At 33.2% G+C, this 21,453-nt stretch overlaps 1 protein-coding gene across 2 annotated transcripts; it reads right to left on the bottom strand.

The window, feature by feature from the left end:
- Positions 1-984: 984 nt before the first annotated feature.
- On the bottom strand, positions 985-9,972 carry LOC120147185 (beta-galactosidase-like). Of its 2 annotated transcripts, XM_039160623.1 has the most exons (17): positions 9,783-9,972; positions 8,733-8,972; positions 7,985-8,131; positions 7,432-7,510; positions 7,011-7,188; positions 6,642-6,707; positions 5,740-5,979; positions 4,879-5,085; positions 4,493-4,796; positions 4,040-4,199; positions 3,801-3,909; positions 3,387-3,522; positions 3,226-3,281; positions 2,843-3,142; positions 2,479-2,598; positions 1,655-2,341; positions 985-1,320 (listed from the first exon to the last, which is right to left on the bottom strand). In XM_039160623.1, the coding sequence occupies exons 1-17, from the start codon at positions 9,913-9,915 to the stop codon at positions 1,150-1,152; spliced, it is 3,333 nt and encodes a 1,110-aa protein (XP_039016554.1). In that variant the 5' UTR covers positions 9,916-9,972; the 3' UTR covers positions 985-1,149. The 2 variants fall into 2 exon arrangements, with proteins under 2 accessions (XP_039016554.1, XP_039016555.1); XM_039160624.1 differs by lacking the exons at positions 8,733-8,972; positions 9,783-9,972 and having other exon boundaries at positions 7,011-7,193; positions 7,985-8,120.
- Between the last annotated feature and the right edge of the window lie 11,481 nt (positions 9,973-21,453).

The raw sequence follows: 21,453 nt of genomic DNA, 5'->3' as shown, positions 1-21,453 counted from the left end.
AAGATATATGACTGAAATAGGCAATCTAACACAGCTTTTTTGTAACTAGATTATATATAACAAAAATAATTAGTAATTGGAGAAATTTTACTTTGGTGCCTAAATTTAACATTTATGTGCAATGTGGTATCCAAATTTTTTGTTGTAATTAGATACCTAACTTTTTCTTAATGGTGTAATTAGGTATCTAACTTTGCTTTGTGCAGTTTGGTGTCTAAATTAATTATGTGTTTTCATACTTTGAATTTCAACGTTTAATTTTTGAATCTATAATGCATATTACATTAAATAAACGTATTTAAATTAAAGTATATATAAATGATAACTAAATATATGTAATTAAAAATGTTAAGTACCTAATTGCATCAAAGAAAAAAAGCTTAAGTATCTGATTACACCAAAGAAAAAATAATTAGCTAACAATAAAAAGTTAAGTATATAATTTCACCAAAAAAATTGGATACTTCATTGCAAACAAATATCAAAGTTAGATACCAAAAAATATGTATACTCCAATCACTACAATGAAAGTTTCAGTTAATAAAGATAAAATTCCTCTATTAATATTATACTGTGTGTAAATTCTGAACTTAATTTGAATTTATTTTACAAACAATGATAGCTTAATTTGTTAAAGGGCATTTTCTATTAATATTGGTTCATGAAAAATACTTTTTTTTAAAAATATTTTTAATAAGTGTTGTAAAAAGTCATTATGAAAAAAGAAGTGATATGCTAATTTAAAGTGTTTAATATTTATGTTAAAAAATAAAAAGTTAAAATATTTATTTTGAACATAAATTGTAGAATGAAATATAATTTGAATAAAATTCTAGTGATAATGAATAATTCAATATCCAAACACCAAAAGCTAATTATTTTCAATTTTTCCTCAATGTTAAGACAAGAGTAAAATACAGGGGCATATTGAACATTTAAAAAATAGAGGCACGGCATTGGTAATATTGCTAAAGTATAGGGACATTGGTGCCATTAACCCTTTTATTTATTATTAAAATAAGTCGCTCTTGTATCCACATGAAAACTAAATGAAAACGTCTTATTACAGTGTGTCCTGAGGGCGTCCCAGGCCCTCATGATGTCCATACTTCAAAAAGTTATTTGCAAATAGTACATATGAAAATGGACTCAGTTTTGAAGTTGGGACTTGAAGAGATCTTGGCCAGAAGTAGCTGCAGTTATGGGACATAACCGGATCGAGAACGAGTAAGGCACGGCCGGAACCAGATACTTCTCGTGTACGCAGGCTGTCCAGCTATCGTCTCCGCCGATGCCCATGTGCTTGTGGTCAAGATGCACCTGTGAAGGAATAACAACACAAAAAAACATGACATGACAAACATTCAAGTGAAGATGAAACTGAAATTCGAAACCCGAGTCATAAGACATGCATGCATGCATATTTAGATTCTCAAAAGTGATCTGATTTCGATAATCTCACACTCCGGCATGGATATAGACAGGCCTCGTATACCCTTTTATTTTCAGTATAAGAAAACCCAAAATTCAAGGGCTTGAATCAAATACCTAGCTTCAGATTCATAAAGGTCATACAAGAGCCCTCACACACGAAAGTTCCAAAGCCAAGGAAACCATAACACGGTTAACTCGAAATCCCGGGAAGAAAATTTACCTCGATGTTATCCCCTTTGACAAGTTCTTCATTCCGAATTGCCCGATCAAGCTCAGCGGTGCTATAATAACTTGCATTCAGTTGCATAGGTGGAGATGTTCCGAATGTTGAAGCATACATTCCAACACCATCCTTGTCTTGAAACGTCACCCATCTGACATCCGCTCTCCCCCCTGACTCCCCTGGAACTATGTAAGGAACATGCATATCTTCCACCGACCGCTCAAAAACCCCAACATGAGCCGCAGCTTTTCGATCCGGGTAACACTCAAATGGCCCTCTTCCATACCATTTCACTTGGTCCACCGACTTTTCCAAGTGGAACTCAACTCCAACGCGTGGTAAAGGAGGAAGATTAAAACTCGGTTTTACATTGGATTCGATAATGATGTCACCGGAACTATGGATCGTGTAAAGCATGTCGACTTCAAATAAAGCCACTTTTTTCGACTCATTTGAAGTACCATTCTCGCCCTTAATGAGACCAACGTAGGCAATGGCTAGTTTCACAAGATTGTCTGCCTTATTTTGTATAGAACAGCTTTCAGCTAGAAAATCTATATCGTCGATAAGGGCAGCTTTCCACTTAGAGTAATAACTGCTCGGACCTCCCCCTTTGTCATTATCTATCGGTGCTCGCCAAAAGCACGGAAATATGCCATTTTTCATTATAGGGACGCCTTCAACCTGCCATTTACCACCCAATTGCTCCGAAATTAGAAGTTACAACATCTGTCGTCATATGCTTTTAGTTCACAATGAAAGTTTAAAAGATAAACCGGAGGAAAACGCAAAATTTAAGAAAGGTCATAGGCTTATATTACCTTCCAGTTCTCCAGACTTCCAGTTTTCGTATTCAATGTAATCTCCCATAACTTGTTGCTAAATCTGATATTATCCCCAAGAAGTTCGGTGGAAAGGACATCGTCTTTCGCTTTGATGATCTGAAGAGTTCAAAGTAAAACATTAAGCCAATTCAGAATAATATTAATACCATAAATTTGTGTTACTTCGACTCGTTCACTTTTCTTGAAGCACTCGTTTCTGACAGATTCGGATATACGTATGCAAAAACTTTCCAAACACATGAAGAAAATTAAAAAAAACCAGTGTCAAGACACATACATGTATCCAACACTTACCACTATCCGAGTACCATAAAACAAGAAAAAGAGGAATAGAACTTACATGAGGTATGGTATCTCTTCTGGCAGGTAACTGAACTTGAGTCGATGAGACAACATGACCAGCTTCAACCCACCGTTTGGGGTGCAAAAGCTTAGCGGTGATTGTCAAAAATATTTCTATGGAATCCGTGGAAGCCCATAGAGGATACCACGGACCAGACTTCCATTCGATATCATAACTGCTCTGAGGTTCTATCACGGGAACGGATAGAACTCCACACCCAAGTTCACACCCATCCCCAAGAACAGCCCATTCAAACATCACTCCTTCCGTTGTATCGTAAAAATTAGTGTTCTTTATCTGCCAAGTTAAATTTTAACTAGATGTTGAAAACAGACTACATTACAAAAATGCTGGAACGGGAAAAAGAAACCAGACAGTACCATAACCATGCTTTCCCTTAGATAAACCTTGATCGGTTGATAGACATGCTTAACTTCTGCAGAAGATAAGCGACTTTATAAGTGTTGATGCAATCGGAAAACTAAAATACATATATCATCCTAAAGAGAAAGTGCAGAAAAATGATATTCAAATAGGGTACCTTGTAAGGTAGGATGAGGAGTTCGGTCTGGCCATGTAATACCATTCAAGCAAAAGTTTAAATCATTTGGAGAATCCCCAAAGTCGCCACCATATGCCCAGAATTTGCTACCCTTTCCATTGTCCTTCAATAGGGCCTATAAGAGAAATGCAAAATATTTAAGTCATTTCCACACATTACCAGTAAAACAATGGCCCAAGAGATGGAGTAAAAAGAGCAAAATATGCTGTCAAATTCAAGCCATTAGGATAGAGCAAATACTTCTTCGAATAAGGCCACATGTTATTGTAAGTTGATGCATTTTTACAATTTACAGGATAATGACATGAAATAGACACCATTAAGTGAATTTAATCACGGCAAGACAAACAATTCCCGATATCCTAGAGGGCCTAAAAATTAAGGATTCTCAACCTGGTCAACCCAATCCCATATGAAGCCACCTTGGAGGCCGAAAACATTATCAATTGCTTCCCAATATTCATGTAGATTTCCACAGCTGTTTCCCATGGCATGTGAATACCTGACATTATTGCAACACAGGACCTAAGATTAACCAAATGGAACGACTACAAGAATAAACTACAGCTGTAAAAAGGAAAAGAATAAAGATGAAAATGAAATGAGTTACAATGATATGAAGAAATACATACTCGCATAAAATTAAAGGCCGTGTTTCATTTGGATCATTTGCAATCTTTACTATGTCCCAAACGCGCATATACATTGGGCATACAATATCAGTGGATGGGGTTCTAGATCCACCACCTTCATAATGTAATACTCGTGCAGGGTCCCTTCCACGAATCCATCCTATGTAAAGTCTCCAAATTAATAAATCATGAGGGAAGAAATAACATAAAAGGAGAATTAGAGAAACCATATTCATGAGATCGTTAGAAGTAAAAACTAAGAGATGTAGTATGATGGCCAAATGAGAAACTTGATCGTGATTTGGCTTTAAGGAAGCGGTTGTACTTGAGGCATAAATTCTGGAAGTCAACATGATAACAACTTGAGCCGAGGGAAGAAAAATAGAACTAAATGTGGAAGCTCAAGTAGTTTACAAACATTTAAGGCAACAAGTATATAGCAAAATGTAGTACCGGCTGAAGCAGAATGATTAGGTCCATATCCAGCCTCATTTCCTAAGGACCACGAAAAAATGCATGCATGATTTTTGTCCCTTTCAACCATGCCTATAACACGGTCCATCATTGCTGCAGCCCAGATAGGTTCCTGTGTAGGATGCTTCAGATGTCCAGAAAGATCAAAACCATGTGTTTCGATATTGGCTTCATCTATCATATACATTCCAAATAGGTCACACAACTCGTACCAACGGGGATGTTGAGGATAGTGGCTGTTTCTCACAGCATTTATATTATGTTGCTTCATTACAACCAAATCCTGCAAGGAAAAAAAACGAACAAATATAGAGATAACAACTTGGTAATAAGTAATAACAGTCAACAAATTAAGGTGTCATTACCTTAACCATGCAAGCCTCTATGTTAGTCTTCCCCACACGCGGATGATGCTCGTGCCTGTTCACACCTCTTATTACAACAGGACGCCCATTAATAAGTAGCTGCTTCGGGGCTTTTGATACTTGTCTTATACCAACTGGGCATGATTCACAGTCTACTACGTTGCCCGATGCATCCTTAAGCACGATAACCAGTGTGTACAAATTTGGCTGCAGGAAACAGAAACAAGCAAGCAATAAACAAAACAGATGAAATCAGAATAATTACTGTGTTGCTCCAACTCTTCATTTTTCTTGAAGTACTTGTGTCTAAAATCTGTGTCAACACATAATATCCAGACATGGGTACGAGGATATGATCCTCCAAGGACCTTCCAAATACATTGAAATCTTGGAAAAAGTGAACATACCCATGTTGAATGTATACATGTGTTTGACACATCTAGTCCGAGTAACACAAGACATAAACTATAACTTATATATAACTAATGCGATCTCATCAAAATGAGAGAAAATAATATATTGAAGCCCCAGAAGGCATAGGAAAGCGATAACAGAAGTAGAATCATAGGGAACTATGTTGCTCTGACTTTTCATTTTTGTTTAAGTACCCATATTTGGCAATCGTACCTGAAACATGAATAAGACATAATACCTCCAAGTATCCTTCATATACATGTAAAAACTTAGAAAATCTGGCATACTCATGTCAGAAACTCACACCCAAGTTTGATTAACATGGTTGGAGAACCTAGACTGGCAAGACAAATAAAAACAGGGGAAGGAGCGTGCCACTGCTTTTAGGTTTAATCAAATATATATAGTTTAAATTGAAGAAAAATTTGAATTGACGTAGAATCTCACATGTTCAGCAGACCATAGCTTGGGCTTTTCTAGTTTCCCCTCAAGCATATTACCATGAAATCCTAGAGTTCGAGTGGGGAAGCAGTTGAGTTGCATGTTAGCCACATTCGTTGAGAGCAGATCAACATTTCCATTGCGATTGTACCAGCTCCCAAAATCATATAATACAGCTTCTAAGACATAGTCTGTAAGAACTGTTTCTTTAGATGTCTCTCTTGAGTAATCTAATTTCACTTCAACCTGAGCAATGTGTATGATGCAATATTATATCATATAACATTCTTTTATAATAAAAAATAAATAAGTAAATAAGATGTAATAAGCTAACAAAACCAATAAGGGTACAGAATACAGATTAGGTATATGAACAGCTACAGTAGTTTTGTGTACATCGGAAGTAGACAACTCCACCAAAGACTTGAGCTTAAGCCCTAACAGAATATTCAAATCTAAGGCTATCAGGCATTAGGTTTTCTCATAGTTTAACCACTTAGCAATTGAGTTAAGCACAGCCTCGTAAATAATGATAAAAGCTTCACCAATCTTCTTAGATGCAAAATTTTCTATCTTATGATAGAATGAAGTGGAAGGCTTTCCGCAATTGTTTGGTTTATATATCAACTCCTTATTTTTCTCCTTGACTCAGACCAACATCCCTTTGTTTTATAACATCAGGAACATAGCTCAAATATAGTGTCAAAATGGTCTTATTTTGCTAAAGCACTGGTGACAAAATGAAGGACTTTTAAATGCAGATCCGCAAATTTGCAGCTATGGCAGTTGAATCAATTAGAAACTTCTGCAGCATTCTCAAACAAACCAGTTCAATTAAAACAGGTATAATTTTTGCAGTAAAAACCCTGAAAATTTCCGGATATACTCTTGCAGTAGACCAACCTTACCTGTATATCTGCATAGGAGAAGTCATCAGCAAGGTTTGATTTGAAAAAGTAATCTGCAATGAAGACCTGCAAAAGAGCTAGCTCCATTTAATTATGCAAGGATATATATAAAATGAAATCAGTTGCACCACAGTTTATAACTATAAAGCGGTGTTTCAAAAAGCTTTAAGGTTCAAATCCCCAAACACAGGTATTTTAAGAGAGATGAAGAATTGGAGTTACATGGCTTTAGGGTCTGGTATATTTCCAAATTCCTTTGATCCACATATATATATTTATTAAAGTGCTTCTCTATGGCATCCACTGTCCAATGACTTGCCATAACAGTTAAACAAGTAACAATTGTAACGACTATGGCAAGATGATAACCTGTGGCTTAGAAAGGAGAAGCACATCTCGGTGAATCCCGGATAACCACCAATGATCTTGATCTTCAAGGTAAGACCCATCACTCCACCTAAATACTTGAACGGAGAGGGCGTTCTTCTTGTCCGAATCATAACAATAATCTGTTATTTCGAACTCTGCAGGCAACCGACTATCCTGACTGAACTAACACAATGGAAACGAATTTAATAATAGGTCCAACACCATTATTTTAACTAGAAATACAATATTTTAATTATAAACGAATACTCCCCCCCCCCCCCAAATTTCTCACTTCTCCATCATCTCTAGAACTCAAGAAATTAAGGGTAGTCAAACTCGGATGATGGCATTTCTTTAAGTGACAAAGCTTTCCCTCACATAATAAAATAATTTTCTACTGCAACATGTACATATTACATACCTGTATCCAACAGGTACTCCATTTACCCATGCAAAGAAGGCAGAATCAACACCTTCAAAGTGCAACAAAATCCGGCGACCTGCCAAATGATAAATATTTTGTCATCGTAGAATGTGCAATAGAAGAGTGTATAACAACCATGATAACCTATGTTGCTCTGAATCTTCATTTTTCTAGAAGTGCTTGTGTCCAACACATTTTCGAATATGGGTATGGTGATATGACCCTCTAAAGACGTTCTAATGACATGGAAACCCCAAGAAAGAATTGAACATACCCTTGTTAAACATATATCCCTATCCCTATCTGACACTCACACACAAACCAGGTCTGAGTAACATAGATATGTGGAAAACATATGTTTATATGAGGGAAATACATAAATAAATAAATAAAAGAATAAATAAACAGATGTGGAAGTGAAACAACTACAACTGTTTCCTTACAGCGTGCAGATCAAAATATGAGCGGAGCCAAAGATGAAAGTGACAACTGAAACATATTAACGGAATAAAGAGAGTCTAAATCACGAACACATTTGAATAGATCATACCCTTCCATTCTTTAGGAATGTGGAAGTATGTCCTGTAGCAGCCTGTAGGGTTATCGGTAGGAACATGAGGAGGATCAAGCGGAAATGGATACACAACATTGGTATAAATAGGCTGATCAAATCCATGCAATTGCCAGTTGGAAGGAACTGTTTCAATTGCAAAACATAAAACTTTTATCACTGAACATTATTTAGGGAAAATTAAAAGACAAATAAGAATGAAATATCACACTAAAGGCTAGTACAACCGAAAGGCGTGAAGCTCAAGAATAAGAATAAGAATAAAATCAGAACACAAAATAGTTGACAAATATGCAAATATCAGTAAACAATTATCAAACAAATGAATACTAAACTGCTTATATTTTCCTATTAGTTCATCCCTGAATCGTATGTCATAGATACATGCCCAATAATTTCGACAACCAAGTTCCATAAATGCCAAAAGTTGCATGTTAGAATGAAATGAAGCCCAAATGCTTATATGTTTATGTCAATAATTATCGAAAGAGAAACTTAAAACTATGCAAAACTAGGCACCAGAAAAAGGTAAACTCAGGATTACATGGCTTATATAGGTAAATGCTATAAAGAGAGAGATTTTGGCATTTTTTTAAAAATTATTTCAACATGATAGTAATAATAATCCACCTAATTTCAAGCAAAAATCAGATTAGAAATACATAACTAAAGTTGAAAAGCAAAAGTGAAGCTTAGACAAAGTTTATAACATGTTAACATATCTTACCCGGCAAAGTTTCCCAGTCAGAATCCTTAAATTCGCTTTCATAGAAATTTTTTGGAACAGCTGCAGGATTGGAAACCAACAAAAATTTCCAATAACCAGACAAAGACTTCACGAAAGGCAAGCCTTTGACCCAAAAAGCCGCACTGTCGAGCGCGCTCTGAACAGCTTCGTCGTTCCAAACTGCCGAGTTGGATACCGAAAGTTCCACTTTATTGCGTTCGCACCAGTATTTCAGAGATCCTGTCAATGCAACATTGTGTAAGAAAACATAATTCAGAAGTCGAAACCAGTAAATGAAACTTAGACATAAAATCTCAATGTATATGTCTATGTCTATGCGAACAACATTATTTTCTTAAGCGAATCAAGTTCAAATAACAGCAGATTAAATAACACTAAGTAGTTTTAAAAGGACTTGCTAACATCTAAGAATCAGCAAAACAGAAAAGAAAAAAACCTGAAGAGAGAAAATAAACCCCTCGAAGGTAAAGAGTATTGAATCTGATCAATCCGAAACTAAATTCGACACTCGATAGCTTGAATTGCATATAACTAAAGAAACTAATTAGAAAACACATTCCCAGTGAAAAGAAAATCCGAAATCAATGAAGAAAATTGGAGTCATTTTGATATTGATTTATAGTGAACTTAATCGTACAATCATCATTTCTAATTCAAAATCAAAGGAACCCAAATCATAAAATCAGAATAAAAAACCAAAACTTGAAAAACACAATAAAAAATTGTAATAATTCACTCAAGCTGAAATGAAGCCAGTACAAAAATCAAAAACTAATCATAAATAAATAAATAAATAGAACAAAGCAAACCCAAATAACAAATTTTATTGGAAAAGTTGATGAATATAGTATTAATACTTAAAAAGATCAAGAAGAACCCAATGCATAAGATCTGAGTGAAAAATCAAAACTTCAAAAAAAATCAAATAAAAATATGTAAATGAAATACTAACTTTTGAATCAAACCCGGAAATTTAAAAAGAAAAACCAAAAAAAAATCATAACTTTGATTGAAGAAAAAAGAATGAACCTTCAACAGATTCGTGGCAGTGCAAAGTAACATGAGGATCCCTTTTTCTCCATTTAACAAAAGATGGATCTTCCCACACTTTGTAACCATTTTCTGATGGAAAAGCGAGTTGACTCAGTACCAAAGAAGCCATCTTTTCTCACTTCTCAGCACCAGAGAGTGAAGTGAATTACTGGTTTTTGCCCTTTGTTTTCTCCATATATAACGTGACAATTTTGTCATCTTAAGTTGTCACATTTTGACACGTGGATATGTGATTGGAGAACAGAGGTTGTACTTGTATGGATTGGATTAATGTTATCCATTTTAGTTTTAGGTTTTGGACGGCAATATTAATTTTTTTGGCATAATAATAAACCGAATCCACAATATTTACATTTGTATCAAATTGATCCCTATTCTTTTTAACTAAATTTAGCCATCAATTTTTCTAAAAGAGTCAAATTGTTTATTTTCAACCGAAATACTAGTTAAAATATTAATATAACAACTCGAGTGAGAAGTTATATATACTTATATTTACATGACATTATTTATTTTATATGTTATATCATAAAAAATAAAATAAATATAAGAAATAAAAAATAATATGAAGAGTACATATAATCATGTGAAATAGTTTGTAGACTTTGATGGTTTTAGACAAAATGATCCAATTCTACTTTAATTTTATACTCTTTTTTATAATTCTAGTCCATACGACTACGAGATACCAAAGGGTGTAGCCTTGTAGAACCAAAAGAGACGAATCATACACCCATGGCATTTTTTTTACATGTTGAATAAATATCGAACACGAATACTTCAAGAAACCGAAGAGTCGTATCGACATAAGTTAAACACTATAACCCGAATGGATGAACTGATAATGGTTGGATTAAAAGAGGTCAGTTTGATATTGGAATCTATGGATGTATAGTTTCATTTTTCCTGAGGGGAATAAACACACTAAACAGCTGTTTTATATGTACAAATCAAAAGTTTCATGCATCAGGAATGAACAAAATATGGCATGACAGATGCCCTACTGCCTATTCTCCCCCTCCGTATCCTCTCGAGGGTTCCATTGAGAATTCTCCAGACCAACGTTTCGTTCACGGTTCCCAACTCTTCTGCCAAATCAGGATATTTCACCTTGATCATGTTTTCCAAGCACTTGCGATACGAGAACTCTTGCTTATGACCATCAGTTGTGACAACATAGATGCACCTGGTATCCGGGAAATTGGTGTTCTTGTTTACCTGTTCCATATCAAGTGAAATACACAAATAGTTGGTTAATCCTTTCCTTTCTCCTTAGACATAAAATATATAATAAGATCTGTTTATACGATGTATTCACTAATATACTAATCAGTAAAACATTGTAAACCACCAACGAATATATTACGAAAATGAAAACCATCATTCATAGTAACCTATTCCAAAATCAAGCATCACGAGAAAATTCGAACCGGTCTTGCATAGAATGAAATCGGAACTTGTCAAGCTGATAGCTTTATGTCCAATCATGTTTTTCCCGAGTCTTATAATCAAATTGGGCCTCTCCACCTATTAATAATCGGTTTTGGGGCAGATGCTTACAAAACCAAATTTAAGACAAGGATCAGAAAGCATAAAATGTAACATGACCTGTATCGAATATCAGCAAGTGTTAATACGCACACATAATGCACAGTCGAAAGGAAAATAAGTTGTATCATGGGAGCTTTAGTTCTTTAAGATAATAAAGAACAAAAAAATCACCCTAAGCTTTAGTTTAAATTAAATGCTCTGATCTATTTTGTAAATTTATACTTTTTGTATTTATGTGAATTATTAAATATTAATGCGAGTTTTTATTATTTACTTTAATTCAAAATACCACTAATACAAATAAAAGCTTAAATTTTCCCCTATTATTAAGAGTCAATGTTTTGAAACATCAATGTGACACTTTGGATTCGTATCCATGTCAGGTACGGTTAAGGGTGTTAGACTTTTTCTTTCCAATGTCCGTCGAACTATTTTAGTATCTTGATGGTTATGAAGGGGATTTTTAATGAGACCTCTCATTTCTATCAAAAAAAAAAATATTATTGTTGTTTCCGATTTTCATTGTCTGGGACAGAAGTAAGCACCTTCACATTGACCAGGCTCGGATGCACCACACGCACAACATTTACCAAATTCAAGGGGCAAACCAAGGTAGGAATTTGAGAGCTGACTAACATGGTTAATAGGAAAGCCAGTGATTGATGCTGTAAGCTGTGAATAAATTTTGGAAGGAAAAAGTCAATTAGCATCAATGAAAGAACTATTGCATAACAGAGAGAGAAAGAGAGAGCGTTTAGTCCACTTCTAGATGATAAACCCTAATGCATCAAAATTAATTTTTCATAGAAAACACTGTTGTTAAAGCTCTCGATTTCCTGGTGTAGATGCTAAAACTAGTTACAAGAAGCATGTATATATACCAGAGTTAACTCCTTTGCAGGAGCCAAATAGGAACGGAAGGGAGCAGTAAAATAGTAGACCATCCAAAAATCATATGACGCAATCAACAAAATGCCAACAGACCAAGGGGAAGAGTATTGGCATAGGGAAACAAACTAATGAATAGATAAATGAAAAAGATATTTCAATTTACGATTTCTTTAGGAGTTGCCAAGCAGAACTTTATGTCAGTTGCTCGCGTGTTGTGAGTACTATAAATTATACGCAAGTAATGTGAAGTATACACAATCGCTCAAGTAATATAATGATGAGTGAGTATCGTCTCCACAGGGATTGGGTGAAATTACAAAAGTCTAACCAAAGCAATGCACTATTCTATCTAAGTATAGTTAGTCTTGATATATACAAATGTCACGGCAATGTAAATGTGTATGCTGGTGGATATGTAGTGATGGTCTGATGGTGTAGCAAATGGAAATGCAAAGGCAATGATGGATGTTTGATGTTGAGTATGGTGAAATGTCAAGGCAATGAAAAATGGTAAAAACAGTAAATAAAATGAAAATAAAATAAAAAGAAAATAATCCTCACGTGACAAGCCTCCAAGAGAATGAATGGTAGGGATTGATCTACGGATGCTAAATTTATTTCTCAAGTATATTTAAGCTAACTGGTCTTTACTTACTCAACAGGACTTTCCTAAAGTGTTCTAAAGAACCTAACAGAATAGGATGTCAAGGCATCTGCTCTCACTCAACGATGTTGGACAACCTACCCTATTGATAAAGACACCCTTTTTAGTCGTTGAAATCTTATCCTAGTCTCTTCCGAGATCTAAGGGATTAGATTATAATACTCCTAGGCCGGTTCAAAGCCCCTTGAAAATACTATAACACATTGCTTATGAAGATCTTATCTTTCGTTTCTTCCGAATACTTACAAGTATTTTTAACTTAGGATTCTTCTGAATACCTAATCTTCATCTAAGAAATGGACATTTACATGCCTCTTACAAGCCTAGATGGTGAAGCATTCATAAGCAAAGCAAATAAAGAACCAAAATAAACTTAAATATACCATTAAAAATAAAGTTCAAACAACCATTAAATCAACCACCACCAAATAAGTTAGTTCATGGTGGGGTTCAAAATATCCAAACACAAAGTCATGAAAATATTTGTTCCAACAACCCACAAATAAATATAAAATAGCAGTAAAAAGGGAAGTTGAGAAGAAGCCTTCGACGCGCCACCAAAGGTCTCCTCTCAGCCACCGTGAACCACCTAGCTCGCTAGCTCCTAGCTCGCCACTCCTTGGAGCTTTATCAATGGAGGAATATCCCAAGGAAGAAGAAGGGAAAAGGAAAAATAAAAATCTGATTTTTGCTACTGTATGTGTCCTCCTCCTTTCTTTTTTTTTTTCTCTCCCCCCTGAGGTGTCATATATAATAAAAAATATCTAGGGGTAATGATAAGGTTGTTGGGTGCAAAATACCCCTCATACCCCTAGAATCACATGTTGGGTGTGAACCTTATCCTCCAAGTAGCAGTGGTCCTTTGGCAGCTCTGGCAGGCGGTTACAACAGTCCTTCACGTGCAGAGACAGTGTCCTTATGCAGAAATTTTTTTTTGTCTTTTTCTGCGCCGGAAATGCCAAGGCATTTCAATCTGCTTTAGCAACGTATGATGCCGCGACATTGCTTCCCAAATAATCATTTTTCTTGCTATTCCCTGCACACCACAAACAAACTTGCACCTTTCCCTCAAACAACACCATTAAGAAATAAAATAGCACAACCACCACAAATGCACTATATGCAACTACATGATCCTAAAATACCTAAAATGAACTTTTAAACAAATAATAACTTAAGTAAAAAATGACTTAAAATTAACATTTTTAGGAAGTTAACACCAGTTATCTCACCATCTAATATAGCTGACGAAGAATTTTCCTCCATATCTCTCACTTTAAACTATAAGAAATACACAGCAAAGATGCATCTAATAAGTATAATGATAAGGAGAAAAATATTTTGCAAAAAAAAAAACACATGGTGGACAAAAAAGAAAAGCTAACGCTGATGATATTAAAAGTTTAAAAACCATCAGCAGCTTTCTCCCTATAAGTACATTTGAAAGCTTTTCAAATGCCAGAACCCATACTGTATCATATGATCATCCTATAGGCTAAGGACAAAATGAATTGTTTTACAAATCCACCTCAGTCTAGGTTGTATAGCTATCAACTAAGCCCTATGTTACTCAAACTCGGAATGAGTGCCAGATATATGCATGTATGTTCGAGACGCATATGCTCAATTTTTTTCTAGGTATTTCCATGTATTTTGAAAGTCATACCTACATATCCTTGATTTGTTTCATGCATGGTACTTCAAGGAAAATTTAAAAGCCTATAATAAAAGTCTATCTTCATTCCTGTCACTTCAAGGAAAATTAACGGACTACTATATCAACTGAATAAATCGGAACAAAGCTAATGTGAAAAACATGAGCTTGCAGGTTCATGAATAAATATACAAATGATAGAAAAGTCTATAAGAGAAGAAAAAGACATGAGCTTTTTTTTTTCAAAAACGAAAAAATGTAATACCGTAACTACAGCCTATTAAATTATAAGAAAGAGTGTTTGTTGTTTCCATTCAACAACTAACAAAATCAATGGATCTTTTTTTCTTTTTGAAAGTTTTAATTCAATTCGTTCCAAACCACAAGCAAATAAACTTACAGACATAGTGACATACAAAAGCATCATCATCCCATGCTATAGTATTAAGCCAAAACAAAACATAACTCAAATAAACACATAAAAAACATCATTTCCTCTGTAAATGGATCTACAAAAGTGTTAAAGATCATTCCAACATATTAACTGCTTAATCATACTTCTAAACATCATAGGGGCCGCAATAGGTTATTCACCTACCTACTATGCTTCATTTAATTATATAGACAATCCTATTTTAAGGGGATTAAAAAAACTACCCATTTCAAACCCGCAAAGCATGGATTTATGTTGTTAATACTTCTAAACATCATAGGGAACATAATAAGATCATATCTTCATTTTTCATAAAATACCCATCTCCAGCATCCTTGTCTAACACATTTCTAGAAAAGGGTATGGGTATATGACCCTCCTAAGGGCCTTCAAATACATGGAAAACTTGGGGGGAAATTGAATAAACTCGTGTCACACATAAATCTGTATCCAACACTCACACTTGAGCCCAAGTAGGCATGGACAACCACAAACAGTAGCTACGTCAATGTTGAAAATATATATTTGGTTTTTCCATTAAATAAAATAGTAAGGCTGAACCAACATGATGAAAATCAACAGCCAAAATCAAGAAATTATAACTAGCACTAGCTAACTTCACGAAGTCACAATGTCAAGTAAACAGCAAAGAGAACAAAGGGGATATTTCTCTCTTATATCTGGAATATGAAAAGACTCACCTCGATTCAGGTCAACAAAGCACTCTCTACTTCAGTAGGAAGATGGACAAAGAAAATGCAAGACAACAGATATGCATGACTCGTAAGAAAAATAAAAAACCAAACAGAAGCTGACTAACAAAACACAAATGGCTCAAATTCCTCGCACTTCTCTTTGTTTTTTAGATCAACTTAGAGAGAGAGAGAAAACCCATAACTTCAAGAAAAATCTCCTTTTTTTCATTTTCTACACATTTAGTTCACTTTCTAAGCACCCAAACATTAATAAAAATAAAATGAAATCGTAAATTTGCGCCCATAAGACGTACAAATAAATTACCTGAAACGTCTTAGCTGTGTTCTGAATTTTCGGACACTAAAACCATAGAAAAACCCCCCATAAGAAGGAGAAGGAAACCGAATAGGTTCTCAATGTAGGAGCCAAGAATGAATGATCAAACCAAAATGCAGATTTAGTGGGAGAAGGGAATAGAAAATGCAGCCCAAACAATGATTCTTTTCAAACGAAAATGAACTTTTCTTCCACGATTTTGTACAATATTCCTCCCTCCGTCTCCCTGCCTAAAAGAAAGAGCAGAAGCACATGATTCAAAAAAGTACACAAGATTTGAAGAGTCAAATAACAGAGGGTCATGCAAAAATTGGAGTGGACGGATTTATTTATTTATTTAATACAATGACTAAATTACTTACTCATACTCACAACTCCTAATTGGATAATCGATTTCACATTGTTGTTACTGTAGCTGTATCCGAACTAGATTATTTGAATTAATTAATTTATTTTATTTATAATTTAAAATTAAAATATTATTGAATGTATACTATCATTTATAAGGCTATTTAAACTAATATTTATTCAAACATAATTATTATATTATTCTTTCCTAAATTCAATAAAAAATGTTCTATTTATAATTAAACATTAAATATCTAATTAAAGTTTTTAATTGGTAATAGAATTTGTAATTGATTTTTCACCAAATAGATTGTACCACAAATTTTAAGGACTAGATCAATACGAAAAATGTCACAAGCTCTAATACATCTTATAGGTCGGTTTAAGTTAAATTGTCATCCTTAAATGATAATTGATTCTAATGAAATTAAACTTAAATAATAAGATTGATAAATAAAAAGATATTTGTTCATAATATATCAATAATTATATACATATATATACATGATTATACTCATATTCAACTCAACCCGAATTGGCATGAAGATCCAAGATTGACCGAACTAAAATTATTTGATATTGATCGAATTCAAAAAATCAACTAATATGATATTAACCTAATTTGAAAATTGATTAATCCGATATTAACTTAAACTAAAAATCGACAGTTGTGATACTGATATGAATACATATCAACTGATATGGTATTGATTTGACGTGATACGACCTAAACTAAACTTGAATCCAAAATAATCTAAACCCAAATTAAACCTAAACTGAATATAGTCCAAGTTCAAAATAACCTAACCCAATTATCACCTCTACTTGTTAATCGAGGAACTATTTACTATTTTTATAGGAAAAAATAATTTATTAAGAGACGAGTGTTTAATGTCGACCAAAATTCAAGTGAGTATTTTTCAATAAGTGGATTGGATGAAATTACATCAAAATAAAATAAAATACTTAATATTGAAAACTAAGTACAAGCAAGCATGAGTCGGATTCAATCGTAGTAACAACACGTGTGGATTTTATCTTCAATCACTTAATAAATATATGCTAAAAATATTATATTAGGTAGTCAATAGATATCTGATTATGTATTATTTTTTAAATATTAGATATAGACTTTTAACATATACTCATTGAATGATCGTCAACAATCCACACAATGAGTTTAGAGATTAACGTCTTAACTCACTGTTATTAAGAGTTTGAATGTGCTTAAGCGTGTAATAACTTTTGATTTATGGATGGAAAAGAATTGGGATAGTTTATGATTTTATAAATTTGTTTTTGCATAAGAAATCGAATATGCTTAAATAATATTTAAATTAAAATCAAATCAAACATTATTAAACAGAACACTATGATTTAGAATGAGTTTATTAATATATGTCGTCTAAAGATGACACTTGTTACTTATTGTCAGTAGCTGCAACGTAATACGCAACAGAAAACAGCCCATGGACGAAGCACAAAATCCCTCCGATGGCCAAGAAATGATGCTGCCTGAAACCATGGGACGCCCTGGATTTCTTGTTTGACGACATCCCTATCACCAGCATCGACAATCCAACGGCTAATATGATCCTGATCAACCCACAAAATTATGTGTCAAATGAGTTCTACTTGCTAATCTCAATCCCAAATCTGTACTGCTTGATTTCTGCAGTGTGAGCTAGTAAAGGGAAGAATATTTGATGTATGATAGTTGTTGAGTGGAATAAATGAATTATGATAGTTATAGACGGTTCATTTTTTAGTATAGACGGAGAATTAAAAATTGGTGAGATAACAATGATTAGTCGATATTTAAATCCTCTGTTTTCATAAAAGGTAAAGAAGAATTGAGTGGAGAAGAAGAGTAATAGGATCTATATATCTTTTCTCTCAATCTTGATCAAGAGGTTTTATAGTGATTCTTAGTGTCAGCGTTAGATAGAGTAATAATAGCTACTCGTAGGCTAGTAGACTAATGAATATGGTCAATTGGCGGTAGATTTGACTCTGGTAGGTCACATGAGCCTGTGAGGGGTTATGTTAAGTTATTGTGATTTTCCTAGAGATGTTAGGTATTCAAGATCTTTCTTCTAAAGAAATTTTTTCTCATGTCTTCTAGATTTTCCAAAGGATATTAGGTGTTCGAGGTTATTTCTCCGGAAGTGCTCTTTCGAAATCCTACCTATGTAGAGATTCTTCGGAGGTTTTAAGGTGTAGGAGCGAAGATGATGCGGAAAGAATATTTGGCGGAGGTCAGGGACGAACACAAGATTTTATATTAGGGTGAACTTTAAAATTTTAAGAGGGACGAACTTATAAAATTTAGAAGATGAAAACGGATTATCAATACAAAATATAAAGAAAATATCTAATATATAATAATTTAAAGTTTTCATGGACGATTGCCCCAACCATCTCTCGATCTATCGCTCACGGAGGTACAACAATAATATATAATTTTTGTATCGTTTGATATCCGATAAAATATCGATGTGAAAACGAACATGCCAATGCTTAATTACCAGTTTGACATGCCAATGGAAGTTTACTGTTAGAGTAGGCTCTTCGGACTCTCCTCGACAACGGGCATGCATGCACCCACCGAGCAGGTTAGTGACAACGTGTGCAAGGCTCAACAGCATTGCCGCACCCAAAGCTAGCTTGATAGCCTCACGCCTCGGGTCCCTGCACTTAAACATCCATAATCTGTATCTGCAATCCAATATCCCCAGTCTCAAGTGCTTAATGGCCTGTTATAAACAAAACAGCAATCATGGTGAAAAAAGAAGATAAAGCCTGATGAAATCAATGGTTTTTGAATAAAACACCTTGTTCTGTGCAGCTTCGGCTTGGATGCCTAGAATCCCCGCGGCGACATCCACGGCGACGATCAGAATACAAACGACAAGGACTTTGAGTTTAACCATGTTTGATTATGATGCAGCAGTTGAAGATGGTGAATGGATAGATATAAGAAAAAAGCAGCGGCAAATGAAATCATCATGAACCAATCCCTTGGCAGCTGAATGCAGTGGACCTAAAAAAAATTATATTTTCATATTAGTTTTTTTTAATATTTTATATTGATTATCTAATTTTTTATTCCTAAAATTTTATAATTTTATATTCCTACATTTTTAACATAATTTCTTAATTAAGAGTCAACCACTCTAATTGTCTCAATCAGTGAATCCAAATTATATGATGGATACATTTTAATAAAGTTTTCATTATCAAACCCTAATGGAATGTTTTATAAGAAGAAATGTTATTTTTTTTTTCAAGTATCATTCATTGTTTAATAATTCAATTATTATATTGTAAGATAGATTGATTTTTTTATTGCATATAAATATTGTTAAGGATTCCAGAACAGACACAACATACACTGAATTTTGAAACATACACGTATGTGTCAAGTTGTCATTATTATTATTAGGATTAATGCGTATTTTGTCCTATGAGTTTGTCTTATGTACCTATTTAGCCTATGAAATTACCTTAAATACCTGATTGTTATTTTAACTTTAAAATCGTCTAGTCTTATTGGTTAAAGGAAATATTATTCTCCTTGAGAGGTTTTATATTCAAGTAAGTCTACAGAGTATGTATGCTTTGTCAATAGTTAAGAAAAATTATGAACATATAAACGTTATAATTATCCTAAACTATTAAAAAAACTTAGAAATCGTCATATATATATATATATTAAATTGTTATAAATAATAATTTTAGTATTTAAATACATTATGTATACTTTTAAGCATAGGTGGAACTATAAATTTATTATAAAAGGGGTTAAAATATTTTTTTATTTTTCATAAATACAATTTTTTTAATTGAGGGGTCTGATAAATTTTTCTTTATTATTTTTTTAAAAATTAATTAATACTTAAAAATATTTGACGAGGGACAAGGCTCATCTTCAAGAAAGTTCGCCCTGCTTTAAGCACAAGCACAATGATGATATATTTTATCATTTAATCATACTCATGTCATTTAGATCATAAGGTACGACAAACATATTCAATCGTTTTTATAACATAATCTCTTTAAAGTTTTTTATAATCTTATATTATTCATTTAGGCATACAAGCTTGTCAAACTTATACACATAGTCACTTTAGTATAAAATTCATATTTCAGTCCTATCATATAGGCACACAATCATGTTTTTAACGTCGAGAGTGTTTGAAATGTATCATTTAACTCAAATATCATATAATAACTATCGACCTATCATATATTAAACACAATTATACATGTAACGTATAAAACATAATGAAAAATTAAGCATATTCATATGATCATCACTACACATGTCGTACACTTTTATCACATATATATACAAACATTTTTTATCTCAAACATATACACACATTGTTTGAAAACATCGTACGCCGTTCTAATCAATCATACACATATTTAGTCATGTTTAAAACAATTCGAATAGATATCCACAAGTCCTAGCATATCATATAATAAGCAAGTATATAAAGGACCATTTTATTTCTTATGATTTCCAAATTTATATTTTATTGCTTTAGGTTCAAGGAATATTAAAAATATATATAACAAATATTATTATATTTTGATTAAAAATATTTAAAAAATTAATAATAGATTCATATTGACGAAAAACGATTAAATGTTTTTTTAATGAAAGTGTTTAAATATTTTAAATATAAAAATATAAGATTTATTTGAATAAAGCATTAGAGGTCGAAGACATTTTAGTTTAATATAATATTTTAGCTTTATGAATCCTTTTATAAATATATAATAATATGATTATCTTATTATATAATATAGTACTATTTTATTTAATTTTGCATTGTTTTAATTTATCGAGGACAATGAATTTAATTAAAAGTTTTATAATAATAAAATCCCATTCTTAATAGTATACTCAAATAATCTAATTTAATTAAGAGAAAAATCCCATTCTTAATAGTTAATAAATAAACAAAAGAAGTTAAGTTCCAATTAGGTGTATTCCACCGCAAAAAAATAAAAAATAAAATCCATTACCATTAGCAAAATCAAAACCATCAACTTTCTTCAAAAA

Source organism: Hibiscus syriacus, unplaced genomic scaffold, assembly GCF_006381635.1.
Source record: "Hibiscus syriacus cultivar Baekdansim isolate YM2019G1 unplaced genomic scaffold, ASM638163v2 tig00110933_pilon, whole genome shotgun sequence".
NCBI classification, from domain to species: domain Eukaryota; kingdom Viridiplantae; phylum Streptophyta; class Magnoliopsida; order Malvales; family Malvaceae; genus Hibiscus; species Hibiscus syriacus.
This window is presented reverse-complemented; position numbering and strand designations above follow the sequence as displayed.

Bases quoted from the DNA above. Each gene is read 5' to 3' on its own strand.
- LOC120147185 (XM_039160623.1), bottom strand. From the start codon at position 9,915: ATGGCTTCTTTGGTACTGAGTCAACTCGCTTTTCCATCAGAAAATGGT. The intron at 5,980-6,641 runs GTAAGGTTGGTC...CACATTGCTCAG, and splicing joins TCTCCTATGCAGATATACAG to GTTGAAGTGAAATTAGATTA. The intron at 3,910-4,039 runs GTATGTATTTCT...CAATAATGTCAG, and splicing joins CGGCCTTTAATTTTATGCGA to GTATTCACATGCCATGGGAA.